We start from the raw sequence: 13,527 nt of genomic DNA, 5'->3' as shown, positions 1-13,527 counted from the left end.
TGCATGTAGAATTCCCATTAACTTTTATGATTTCATGCATTGCTCAAGCCAGCATTGTATGGTCTTCGGTATGGAAGTGTCTGAAAGTCACCTCGCCTCCTCAGCACACATCAAACTATTTTTTCAAAGCTTGTATAATGTTCTACAATGCAAAAGCCAGATGCCATTTTCAATTACTCTATCCCTAATTCTAAATCTGTCTTGAATTTTAATTTGACCTTGCAGATAATAGAAAGTGACAATGAGAAGATAACTGAATATACTACTGAGATGGGAGCAGCTCGTTTTCAGCTGCAATATATGGGCTGCTACTTGTTCAGAGAAGAGAGGAAAGATCCAGATCCCAGAGTACAGCATTTTATACCAGACACATGGCAGGTAGTGTTACATGTAAACTATTTTTAAATAGTGCTGTTAGAGATTCTGTCAAGGTTTTCTTTCAAAATTTAAAAAAGCAATAAATGAGAGTCATACATGATAATAAACATATTTCATTTCTCTCACTGTTGTAATTTATCCTCTCATTTACCCCCTTTTATCTGTTGTTTACAGTCTTATGCTACTTTCTGTCTTATGCTACTTGAAGCCCCAGTCCTGCATTGGGATCTTCTAACACTGACTCCCAAGGCCATATGGTGTCCCAGAAGACAATGCAGTGATGTCCTGTGGAAGGCAGTGAAACTGCATGGTACAAGACTCTGCAGTCACAGATCCCCATTCGAGATCAGGGCCTTAGAATCTAAACTCTGCAGGGCAGCAACCTATCATTTTTTACCTGTCTGTTAAGTATCAAGAATACCTCTGGAACTTTGTGTGCATGGGTGGTAATAATTGTAATATGATTCACTTTCATGCATAATCTGAGTTTTAATTTTAAGTTATTTATTGAAAGACAATTAGAAATGTACCAGTGAAGTACAAACTTTTTTTTTTTTACACAGGGTGGAGAGTAATAGTTTCAGTGCATTTAGTGTGTTATTACTTATTTACACAATATCTGTAACAAATACACTGTAGTGGGGTTTTACATTTAACTATTTCATTGGACTGTCTGGGAAACAATCCCACATTTCTTGTACACCCAAAGCTTCCAATGGCCCAAGGATAAGAAAACTTGTCAAATCTCTGGGTTTACACTGCAGAGAAACAATTTTTTGTCAGGGGAAAGCTCCTAGTCTATGGGTAAATCCTTGTTGAATTGGCTGCCCTTCTCCATCCACCTGTCTCTAGGAAAAGAACAGTTGATCCAAGCTGCTGCATGTTCTGAAGGAACGCCTGTTCCCTCAGCAAACATAGCAAACATAGCTCTCTCCATATTATCAGTAGAAAGGGGGAGAAAGGCTGAATCAGAAACAGCTTGCTCTTTTCTCATGTTCACACCTGCAAAAATGTCACTTGCTTGAGGAGCAACATAAAACTTGGCAAATATGCTGGGAGTGGGGAAGAGATTGGCAGTGCTGCCACTTCCTCCCTCTGACCTCCACCCTGGCCAACTTCTAAAGGTCATTGGTAGGGTGGGGAGAAGAATAATGAAATGCTGGGGAGTGGGAGTTGGGGAGAGCTCTGGGCTGTGTGGTTAAGCAGTACTGGTATAACATTTCTGATGTAAGAAACAATGACTGCATTAGAGAAAATGGTGACTTTTTTGCTTTTAAATTATATACTGCTGAACTGACTGGTTCATATTTTGCTTTTTTTTTGGAAAAGTTCCCTTTTGAACTGAAAACTTCCTTGCATCAACAATTCAAGCCCAAATGAATTTTCCAGGCCAAATTACAGAAAAAGATAGTTTACAATTAAAAATCAAAGTGTGATGGAAAAAATATAACACTACTGCAGCAACAGAGAAAAATGTTTTGAACTTTATAATATTGATATTAAGCATATCAATCTAGAATCTATATATATATAAAATGAAATGTATTGAAAGAAATGACTTGTTTTATCTCCAGCGAGAGCTTCTTGATGTTGTAGACAATAATGAGTCTGCAGTGATTGTTGCTCCTACTTCATCAGGGAAAACCTATGCTTCATATTATTGCATGGAGAAAGTTCTGAAAGAGAGCAATGAAGGAGTAGTTGTATATGTTTCACCAACAAAGGTATGGCTATATCTAATTACATATTTTGTATGTTGACTATAGTGTTTCCCGATACGATTAAAACAATTTTAGTGATTATTTAAACTGGTTTAGATTATATATGTCTGTTTTAATTAGACATATCTACTTTAATTAAACATGTTTAGAAATATCCCATCTGATATACAGAATTTAGTTTGTGTTAATGTTCATACAGCACTTTGAAGGTGGCAAGCACTAAATAAGTGTATATTATGTCAATGATGAAAGTAGCATTTGATCAGGGTATCAAAAAACATAGGAACCTAGTAATTGCCTGCTGGATCGGACCTAAGGTCAATCTAGTCAAATATCCAGTCTCTGATAGCGGTAGTACCAGATGCTTCAGAGAAAGAAGCAAGAAACCCCATAATAGGCAAATGTGGGATAATCTTTTTAATGAGGGTTTTATCCTAATCCCAGATAGTTAGAAATCGTCTTAAACTGTGAAGCTTGGGGTTTTATAATCCTTTCAAAGCTAATTTTTAGCATTAACTGTTATAAGTCTGGATATTAACACACAGAAAACTAGGAATGCACATTCAGTGCATATATGATGCATGTAATACATGTGCAGCTTTTCAATACTGCATGTGAAATCAAATTCTGTGCACATTTGTGATTGTTGGGAATCCAAATGGCATTTGCATTTGCAAATAAAGAATCTGTGCACACAAATTTTGCCTGCACCCTCAGAGTCTGACTTTTGGAAAATTCTGGAACATACTGTAGGCCAAACAGCAAAAATTAAGATGTTTGTACACCAGTGCGAGGAGCCTACGTAACAAAATGGAGGAACTAGAGCTACTGGTGCAGGACGTGAAACCAGATATTATAGGGATAACAGAAACGTGGTGGAATAGTAGTCATGACTGGACTACAGGTATTGAAGGGTATGTGCTGTTTAGGATAGACAGAAATAAAGGTAAAGGTGGTGGAGTAGCATTGTATATCAGTGATGAGGTAGAATGTAAAGAAATAAGAAGCAATGAAATGGATAAGACAGAGTTCGTCTGGGCAAAAATTACATTGGGGAAGAAAACTATTAGAGCCTCCCCTGGGATAGTGGTTGGGCTGTGCTATAGACCACCAGGATCTAATTTGGATATGGATAGAGCCCTCTTAAATGTTTTTAACTAAGTAAATACTAATGGAAACTGCATGATCATGGGAGACTTTAACTTCCCAGATATAGACTGGAGGATGAGCGCTAGTAATAATAATAGGGCTCAGATTTTCCTAGATGCAATAGTTGATGGATTCCATCATCAAGTAGTTGCTGAACTGACTAGAGGGGATGCCATTTTAGATTTGGTTTTGGTGAGTAGTGAGGACCTCATAGAAGAAATGGTTGTAGGGGACAATCTTGGTTCAAGTGATCATGAGCTAATTCAGTTCAAACTGAATGGAAGGATAAATAAAAATAAATCTGCAACTAGGGTTTTTGATTTCAAAAGGGCTGACTTTCAAAAATTAAGGAAATTAGTTAGGAAAGTGGATTGGACTGAAGAACTTATGGATCTAAAGGCAGAGGAGGCCTGGGATTACTTTAAATCAAAGCTGCAGAAGCTATCGGAAGCCTGCATCCCAAGAAATGGGAAAAAATTCATAGGCAGGAGTTGTAGACCAAGCTGGATGAGCAAGCATCTCAGAGAGGTGATTAAGAAAAAGCAGAAAGCATACAGGGAGTAGAAGATGGGAGGGATCAGCAAGGAAAGCTACCTTTTTGAGGTCAGAACATGTAGGGATAAAGTGAGACAGGCTAAAAGTCAAGTAGAGTTGGACCTTGCAAATGGAATTAAAACCAATAGTAAAAGGTTCCATAGCCATATAAATAAGAAGAAAACAAAGAAAGAAGAAGTAGGACCACTAAACACTGAGGATGGAGTGGAGGTCAAGGATAATCTAGGCATGACCCAATATCTAAACAAATACTTTGCCTCAGTCTTTAATAAGGCTAAAGAGGATCTTAGGGATAATGGTAGCAAGTCAAATGGGAATGAGGATATGGAGGTAGATATTACCATATCTGAGGTAGAAGCGAAACTCAAACAGCTTAATGAGACTAAATCAGGGGGCCCAGATAATCTTCATCCAAGAATATTAAAGGAATTGGGACCCAAAATTGCAAAACCGTTAGCAAGAATTTTTAATGAATCTGTAAACTCAGGGGTTGTACCGTATGATTGGAGAATTGCTAACATAGTTCCTATTTTTAAGAAAGGGGAAAGAAGTGATTCGGGTAACTACAGGCCTGTTAGTTTGACATCTGTAGTATGCAAAGTCTTGGAAAAATTTTTGAAGGAGAAAGTAGTTAAGGACATTGAAGTCAATGGTAAATGGGACAAAATACAACATGATTTTACAAAAGTTTGATCATGCCAAACCAACCTGATCTCCTTCTTTGAGAAAGTAACAGATTTTTTACACAAAGGAAACACAGTGGATCTAATTTACCTAGATTTCAGTAAGGCATTTGATACTGTGCCACATGGGGAATTATTATTTAAATTGGAAAAGATGGGGATCAATAGGAAAATTGAAAGGTGGATAGGGAATTGGTTAAAGGGGAGACTACAACGGGTCCTACTGAAAGGTGAACTGTCAAGTTGGAGGGAGGTTACCAGTGGAGTTCCTCAAGGATCAGTTTTGGGACCAATCTTATTTAATCTTTTTATTACTGACCTCGGCACAAAAAGTGGGAGTGTGCTAATAAAATTTGTGGATGATACAAAGCTGGGAGGTATTGCCAATTTAGAGAAGGACTGGGATATCATACAGGAGGATCTGGATGACCTTGTAAACTGGAGTAATAGTAATATGATGAAATTTAATAGTGAGAAGTGTAAGGTTATGCATTTAGGGATTAATAACAAGAATTTTAGTTATAAGATGGGGACGCATCAATTAGAAGTAATGGAGGAGGAGAAGGACCTTAGCGTATTGGTTGATCATAGGATGACTATGAGCCGCCAATGTGATATAGCCGTGAAAAAAGCTAATGCGGTCTTGGGATGCATCAGGAGAGGCATTTCCAGTAGAGATAAGGAGGTTTTAGTACCATTATACAAGGCACTGGTGAGACCTATCCTGGAATACTGTGTGCAGTTCTGGTCTCCCATGTTTAAGAAGGATGAATTCAAACTGCAACAGGTACAGAGAAGGGCTACTAGGATGATCTGAGGAATGGAAAACTTGTCTTATGAAAGGAGACTCAAGGAGCTTGGCTTGTTTAGCCTAACTAAAAGAAGGCTGAGGGGAGATATGATTGCTCTCTATAAATATATCAGAGGGATAAATACCAGAGAGGGAGAGGAATTATTTAAGCTCAGTACCAATGTGGACACAAGAACAAATGGATATAAACTGGTCATCGGGAAGTTTAGACTTGAAATTAGACGAAGGTTTCTAACCATCAGAGGAGTGAAGTTTTGGAATAGCCTTCCACGGGAAGCAGTGGGGGCAAAAGATCTATCTGGCTTTAAGATTAAACTCGATAAGTTTATGGAGGAGATGGTATGATGGGATAACATGATTTTGGTAATTAATTGATCTTTAAATATTCATGGTAAATAGGCCTAATGGCCTGTGATGGGATGTTAGATGGGATGGGATATGAGTTACCCAGGAAAGAATTTTCTGTAGTATCTGGCTGGTGAATCTTGCCCATATGCTCAGGGTTTAGCTGATCGCCATATTTGGGGTCGAGAAGGAATTTTCCTCCAGGGCAGATTGGAAGAGGCCCTGAAGGTTTTTCGCCTTCCTCTGTAGCATGGGGCACAGGTCACTTGCTGGAGAATTCTCTGCTCCTTGAAGTCTTTAAACCACGATTTGAGGACTTCAATAGCTCAGACATAGGTGAGAGGTTTTTTGCAGGAGTGGGTGGGTGAGATTCTGTGGCCTGCGTTGTGCAGGAGGTCGGACTAGATGATCATAATTGTCCCTTCTGACCTTAGTATCTATGAATCTATGAATCTGTGTTTTAAACTTTTGCAAAAAGAGTTAAAATCCAGAATTAATATTATATACACCAGCTCACACATCAAGTTTCTTCAATATCAGTTATGAATAAAACTAAAAAATAAATGTTGTTATAGTACTCTTAACTTCTATTGCTGATCTAAATTAATATTGGTGTCGAAAATTTTGAAGCCTGTGCACATCTCAGAGCACCATACTAATGTAGATGTACATTTTCTAGTAGCTTTATTAATGATCTGTTTTATGTAATAATGACTAGGCTCTTGTAAACCAAGTGATGGGAACTATATACAATCGGTTCACCAAGACATTGCCTCATGGATTAGTAGTAGGTGGAACTTTCACAAGGGATTATCGCCATGATACCCTGAACTGTCAGGTACAGTATTCTAGATGTATTACTGCATACTAAATTGATTTAAATAGTGCCTTTTGCACTTTTGATTGACTCCTCATAAAGTTTATTTTTGATAAAAATAATGTTGACATAACTATGTAAAGATTAGAAAAAATCTGAGTTACTTGAGCCCAAGGTTCCATCCTGCCTACTAGGAACTCTCTACCTGTAGGGCACAACCTACGTATTGGCCGTGAGGGGCCTTTGCTTGATTGTATGCTGTAGTTGAGAAATACAGAAAGAAAACCAATCAAAATCCTTCAGGCATCAGCACCCAGCAGGTTCAAGGATAGGGTAATGAAAGAGATTCTCTGCTCCCTTCTTTTCTCTTGCTGCTGCTGTACAAACCAACTCCAGTGGAAACTCAAACCCTCCCTTCCACATGCTCAACTCCTAACCTTCTGTTATAGTGCTCAGCTCCAGATTGAGGTGCTGCAAGAAAGTGTGGAGCCCACATAAGGCTGTGTGTGGAATTGACAGAGGATGGGGAAATACAGCCCATTTAGCACCAGCACACTTTTGCTCACCTCCAGAGCCTTCAATATCTCCCATCGCTAGTGGCTCCCATGAGCACCAGCCTTCCTTCCAATAGCCTCACCAAACCATATATCCCCACCAGTCTTCATACCCAGTGTTTTCCTATTCAGCATCCATCACCAAAACCACACTGGGGTTCTTGATATCCAGTCACACAGTGAATGGCCTCCAAGAGTGCAAACTGTAGGATTTAGATTGATCCTGGCAAAAAACTGATGGATAGATTTGCTGTCTTGGTTGAAAACAGCTTCTATGGATGCCTTAAACTGAAAGTCAGGTGTAGTACTATTACAGCCAAGCTAATTAAAGATTCAAAACCCCAAACAGGGTTTTCACCCTGAAAAAGGAGGAGACTCTGTAAAGTCCATTAGGGACTTTGCTGTTGCTATTAATTTTCTGTGGAAGATACTCAGCTGCAGTGATGGTGGGCAGCATTATAAAACCCTAAGATATCTAGATAGGATCACATTTATTGAACATGATAGTTAAGCTATAGTATTACCTTGGCCCTTACAGTTTTGGAAACACTGTTAGCTTTGCCATAAAGTAAACAACATCAATATTCATTATTTTCTCATCAGTGAGATATACACTGCATTGCATTTGAGGACTTGTTCCTGTGCTGATGTTCTTCCACAAAAAGAACACTACTTTTAAAAACACATAAAATATAATAAATAGAACTGCATTTTTTAAATTATTCCAACAGAAGTAGGCCAAAGTTTTTTTGTTATCTGTAACACATATTGGGCCCAATCCCAAAGCAGCATCCTTGTTCAGGGAAAAAGTGAAACAAGTCATAAACTATATGCAGTACATAGGGACCTTGGTGCAGTAGCCACTCTAGCAAAATGTTGTGATTCTCATATACATAATAGCATTAGTGCATGGTGGATCAGGTTAAACGTAAAGTTTATTTATATCTTGCATATCTGGGGATCAGGCAACTATGTCATGACCTGGGATGTGGATGGTAAGGCCTAAAGGCTGGAGCCAGAGCCAGAGTCAGGAACCAAAGCCTGTGGTCAGAATCAGTAGGGAAGCAGGCCTAGAACAGATGGAGCAAGACAGGCACAAGCGAGATCACAGCTGTGGGCATATGCATTGGACAGCCAGAGATCATTTGTTGCTGTTGGGCTTAAGAGCCAGCTTGCTGACTTGGCCAATCAGCTGGCGTAGTCAGTCAAGTGTCCCTGCTGTGGGTCAGCTGTGCTCATAGGCAACCCAGGAACTAGGCAGGTGCAGCTGCAAGTCCTCATTGCTGACATTATACATTTATAGTTACCCTCCCTTTTCAATGATGAAAGCTATTTTTTTTTTTTTTTTACATTTCATTTGTCAGTAGGCTTAGAAGTAATAGGTCACAAACATTTCTTTTCAGATACTTGTGACTGTGCCTCAGTGTTTAGAAATCTTGTTGCTATCCCCTCATCGCCAGGATTGGGTCAAAAGAATAAGATATGTTATATTTGATGAGGTAGGTGTCTTTTAACAGAAATCAAATTTGCTAATGTATGAAATGTTTGAAAGAAGGAACCAAAGACTGGATTTTTCAAAATATCTGTTATTACTGGCCAGCACCCATCTCTGGCAATATAGCTGTAAATTTCTTAATTTTCAAGACATAAATTCTTCCACTTCCATCTTGTCCCTCATAGTACTGCTATATTTAACTGCATAGAAATTTACCAAATTTTTTTTTTAAATTGAAATCCTAAATCTCACCAAATCTGACACCTAACATACAATTTAGGGGCAGATTCTGTATTCCTTATGCATCTAAGACTGCTAGGGAAGTCAGTGGGAGGCTTGGGTCCAAAATGAATATAGTATTGAGTCCTTCAGATTTGATCCAATACCACTGAAGTCATTAGAAGGACTCAGTGGGCATAGGGAGTGTGTCCTTAATGACACATGCAGCAATTTCTGAATTTTTGGCACTCATTTTATGAAGTAAGTTATTTTTCTCATTAAAATGTCATTCCATATTTTAGGCTGATTTTTTTCACATATATATAGGTCCATTGTCTTGGTGGGGAAATTGGAGCAGAAGTTTGGGAGCACCTCCTGGTTATGATTCGATGTCCATTTCTGGCTCTCTCTGCAACTATCAGTAACCCTGAACATCTTACTGAGTAAGCATGAACTTTTTTTTTACTTATAAGAGCATGTGAATTATATAAATTTGGATGGGACAAAATTACCTCAGAGAGTACAGCATGAAACACAGATGAAAATATTCAGTTTATTTAAAAAAATATCTGGTTCAGAGCTGGATTGCTACAGCTCTTACTTGGTAAGACCCAATACCTCTGCCTGGCCCAGCTCACATTGTGACTCCAGCTGTGGTGGAGAGAGCAGAGGTTCCTCCCTTATACCCGCTGCCACGAGCAGGGAGGAGATAGTGGAATGATCTCCACTACTCCACCCCACTACTTGCTTCTGCCCGGAGAAGTGCCAGAAATTGATTTTCATAATTATCTATATCTGCTCCAGAAACACGTATAGACATACATACACAAAACAAAAAGAAAAGGAGTACTAGTGGCACCTTAGAGACTAACCAATTTATTTGAGCATAAGCTTTCGTGAGCTACAGCTCACTTCATCAGATGCATTCACAAAACAGTAATTTGTTATTACATTGATGGCCATATTTGTTGTTTTCTTGTCTACATCTAGTCATGGGTGATTCAGTTTGGCAGAAGTAAGAACTCCTTTTTCTTGCTGGACTTTCTTCCCCCATTCCAAGAACAAAATTCAAATTCAAGGATTTTTTTTTATCTATTTTTTTTTGGTGAAGTAGCAGGAAAGTTTGGTTAAGGGAGTAGTAAAGGTTGCTTTCACAAAATTTCTACAAAATCAAGGAATGTAGCTGAGGCTCGGATTTTAAAAACATAGCCACATATATACATATCTTTCCTTTTAACCTATTCTAAATACACCTAACTATTTTATTTCAGTTCTTTTACAGAAGTTTTACCTTTATTTTGTTCTTGCACTCTAGATGGCTACAATCAGTAAAAAGATACTGGCAACTTGCTGAAAGTACAATAGAAGAAAGCTCTGGTTCTTCTACAACTGCCAGGAAATGTACAAGGAAGCAAAAACTACAAAAAACAAAAAAATCATATAGAGTTAGACTAGGTCTGTATCAGAATATTTTTAAATATAGAAAATACAATTTGTGCCCCAATCCTGCAAAGACTTACACGTGCTAAAGTTTATGAACTGTGAATAGTTCCATCAAAGTAAAAATCTTTACAGAATGGGGCCTTAATTTTTAAAAGAAACAAGCATTGATGCAATTTCATAAATAAATGTATGCTTGTATATACAGTACTTCATGGAGACAGATACAATGATCTGGAAAAGTATGTTTGTTCTCTCAAGGATAATGATTTCGTCATTGATCACTATCACCCATGTGCTGCATTAACAGTCAGTCATGTAAGTATAATAGCAGAGACAAAATGGTTTTATCAGTTCTTATATTAGCAACATTAACCAAAAAAATCATTCTGCTGATTCTTTTGTTTAATGTACGTATAGATTGAGAACTATGGCATTCCTTCAGACACTACCTTCTCTCCACGAGAGAGTATCCAGCTATATGACATGATGGCAAAAGTCTGGGAAGAGTGGCCAAGATTACAGGTGTGTATACACAATTGTACACGGACTATATTTTTTGAAGATACTGAGAGAGCAGTTTGCTATTATTTTTATTGCTGGTGTTTTCAAGGAGTTAGATCCTGAGGAATTTACCTCTTTCAAGAATAAAATAGTAATCACAAAGGCAGATGCAAAAAATTATGAACAGGAGCTGAAGAAAGAACTAATCAACTGGATTATACTTGGCCAAAGAGAGAAGGTAAGTAAAAATGTCAGAAGCATGTCCCCTTCTGAAGCGTAAATACAATATTAATACAGTACAAGTACCCCCTAAGTTATTAAAACTAACTTTTTGCTGTTTCTTTTGTTAATAGTTGAAAGCATTTTCTATGGCTAAAGTTCCAATGACTCCTAATATCAGTGGTGTTTCTAATGTGTTTGGTTGAGATTTTCAAAAGCACTCAAGTGAATGGGTCATGTAACTGCCATGGTGGGGAGCTGGAGTCCTGACTTCCTTAGATAGTTTTAAAAATCCCACATTTTGTGTTTAATGCCTTCTCACTGACCCTGCTTTGCTTTAGTCCACTTCTTATCTTGGTGCATTCTTGAATCCCTTTGCACAAACTATAAGTAGTGGGCATGTTTCCAGTTGAAGAAACCTTTTTTTCTGATTAATTATATTAATTATTATTATTATTTGGATTACATTCACACTTATAGGGTTGTCCTAAACACTTTACAAACACAGAATAGAAGTTCTCTTATCCTAGCAGCTCACAATCTAGGGCCTCACTCCACTCTCAGTTACACAGGTATAAATCAAGAGCATCTCTGTTGAAATCAGTGGAGTCACACCAGTGTAAAACCTGTATAAGTGAGAAGAGAATCCAGCCTCTAATTAAGGCAAGATACATCAGTGGATATATCATAACAAGCAGTAAGATGGGGCAGTGGATGGAGGACAAGGGAAACAATAATGAATAATGTGAAAAAGCAAAATCTCTTTAAAATGTGGTATTTTCAACAAAATGTCTAGTGGTGCAATGATTCTTACATTCACAATAATGCAGCATTCATACAGCAGTTTAAGGCCTCAGTCTACATGTGGAATTCTTATTGAAATTAATCTGAGTTTCACAGAGTCCTCAAAGGATTCATCCATAGGCTGTATACTGCTGCCACTATTATGGGTGACCTTATAAAAAGCTAAATAGATAGAAAGTTTAAACAGAAAGCTGGAGTTTTAAATTACCTTTATTTACATTCAACATTTACATTATTATTGTGCACCCTTTGATTTCTTTCAGGTCTCACCAAATTTTGTGTTTTCCTTTAAGATTGACCCACTAGGAATCATTGCTTTGTACCATCTTTTGGGCTAGTTAAATTCCTAAATCTAAGTACAAATAAACTCAATAATTGCTGAAATCTTTTGTGATTACCAGAACTTGTATATGTATTGTGAATATACTGGGCCAGGTTGTGTCCTAAACTACATCCTTGTGACTCCATTGTTGCCAGTGGGATTACACTGAGCAAGTGTTCCAGAATTTGGCCCTGAATAATAATCACAACAGCCCTGTAAGCATTATCCCCATTTTAAAATGGGGAAATCATGAAAGAGGTGAAGTGAGCTGACTAATCAGTGACTGACCCACAATTAGAATTTAGGATTCAGTGGTAAGGGAGCAATGTACTCTAATGGAGCAAGCACATGATTCAGTGTCTGGAATTTCTGACTTCGTTGAACAAAGACTTTAGGAAGGATAGTTGCCTCAGATAACAAAGTTTATAGCCTGCTCCATAACATACAGTTTGCAATATAAATCAGATTACTAACACTACTTTGTCTAGGTGCATCAGCTGCTGGAGTCCCTTAAGCCTCATCCTGTTGATTGTTCAAAAAATGAAAAGCGGATCAGATTTGCACATTTTGTTGAAAAACTACAAGACATGGATAAATTGCCTGCCATATTTTTTATGTAAATATACAAATTCATTTGTTTTAATGTATATCTTTTTACAAGAGTTAAAATGCTGTGTATTGGAGCTAATACTGACATGGCTCAGCAAGGTATGTTTTGTAATGTGCTATTTATTTACAAGCATCGCCTGAGATTAAGTTTGGTTTGTTAGACTGTAGTAGGTATGAATATCCATTTGTTTAAAAACATTTGAAGTAAATGCTCATATTGTAGATCAGAAGCACTCTCATCCTGTTTGCTTCCATGAGATGTTAAAAAGTCTAGCTGAACCACAATTGGAAGCTTTTAAACTGCGTGTGCGTATGTACATGTACACACACACACTACATACTTAAAGGCATATCAGGAAGGTGCTCAGCTCCTTGCAACATTAGAATTGTTAAGGTTCATAGGTATAAATATATAGAGAGGTATATGCACATGTGTATATATTTATGGTATATAATCCATTTTGTGTTATCAATAATGTTTTTAAATAAAAAACGCTTTATTCTTTTTTCTCTCCTTTGTCTCCTGAAGAAAATGGACAATGGAGTTGTTGGGTGGTATGTGTATGTTTGCACATGTGTATACAATGTCAAACAAAAATCTAAATGAATAGATTTAAAAAAACTCAAAACATACATTTTGTTTAATTCTTTAAACAATTACAAGTATAACTGAGAGAGAGAAAATAATCTAAAACAAGAAATTGTCCTCAGCAATATAGGAAACTGATTTGACTGCTCAGAGATAAGTCAGAGTCTATACAGAATGACAAAAGTAAAAAAGAAAATTCTGAGAAATTGAGTCAGCAAACCATATTAAGGGACCTGATTCTCAGCTGCCTTGTATCTTACATAAATACTTACACCTGTACAAAGTAGGCATAGAATTCTACCATCCACTTACC

The 13,527-nt window shown here is 37.5% G+C and overlaps 1 protein-coding gene across 1 annotated transcript in view; it reads left to right on the top strand.

The window, feature by feature from the left end:
• The window catches only part of LOC311520162 (putative ATP-dependent RNA helicase DDX60), a 69,422-nt gene that overhangs the window by 26,360 nt on the left and 29,535 nt on the right, over positions 1-13,527 (top strand). The window contains exons 13-22 of the mRNA XM_084627432.1: positions 226-378; positions 1,953-2,102; positions 6,361-6,480; positions 8,417-8,512; positions 9,055-9,170; positions 10,043-10,182; positions 10,376-10,485; positions 10,588-10,692; positions 10,781-10,909; positions 12,505-12,632. Of these exons, the coding sequence (XP_084483558.1) occupies positions 226-378; positions 1,953-2,102; positions 6,361-6,480; positions 8,417-8,512; positions 9,055-9,170; positions 10,043-10,182; positions 10,376-10,485; positions 10,588-10,692; positions 10,781-10,909; positions 12,505-12,632 (1,247 nt within the window). The remainder of the gene's footprint in view (positions 1-225; positions 379-1,952; positions 2,103-6,360; positions 6,481-8,416; positions 8,513-9,054; positions 9,171-10,042; positions 10,183-10,375; positions 10,486-10,587; positions 10,693-10,780; positions 10,910-12,504; positions 12,633-13,527) is intronic.

The sequence above is a fragment of the Lepidochelys olivacea genome (genome assembly GCF_965140295.1).
Source record: "Lepidochelys olivacea isolate rLepOli2 genome assembly, chromosome: 4".
NCBI classification, from domain to species: domain Eukaryota; kingdom Metazoa; phylum Chordata; order Testudines; family Cheloniidae; genus Lepidochelys; species Lepidochelys olivacea.
This window is presented reverse-complemented; position numbering and strand designations above follow the sequence as displayed.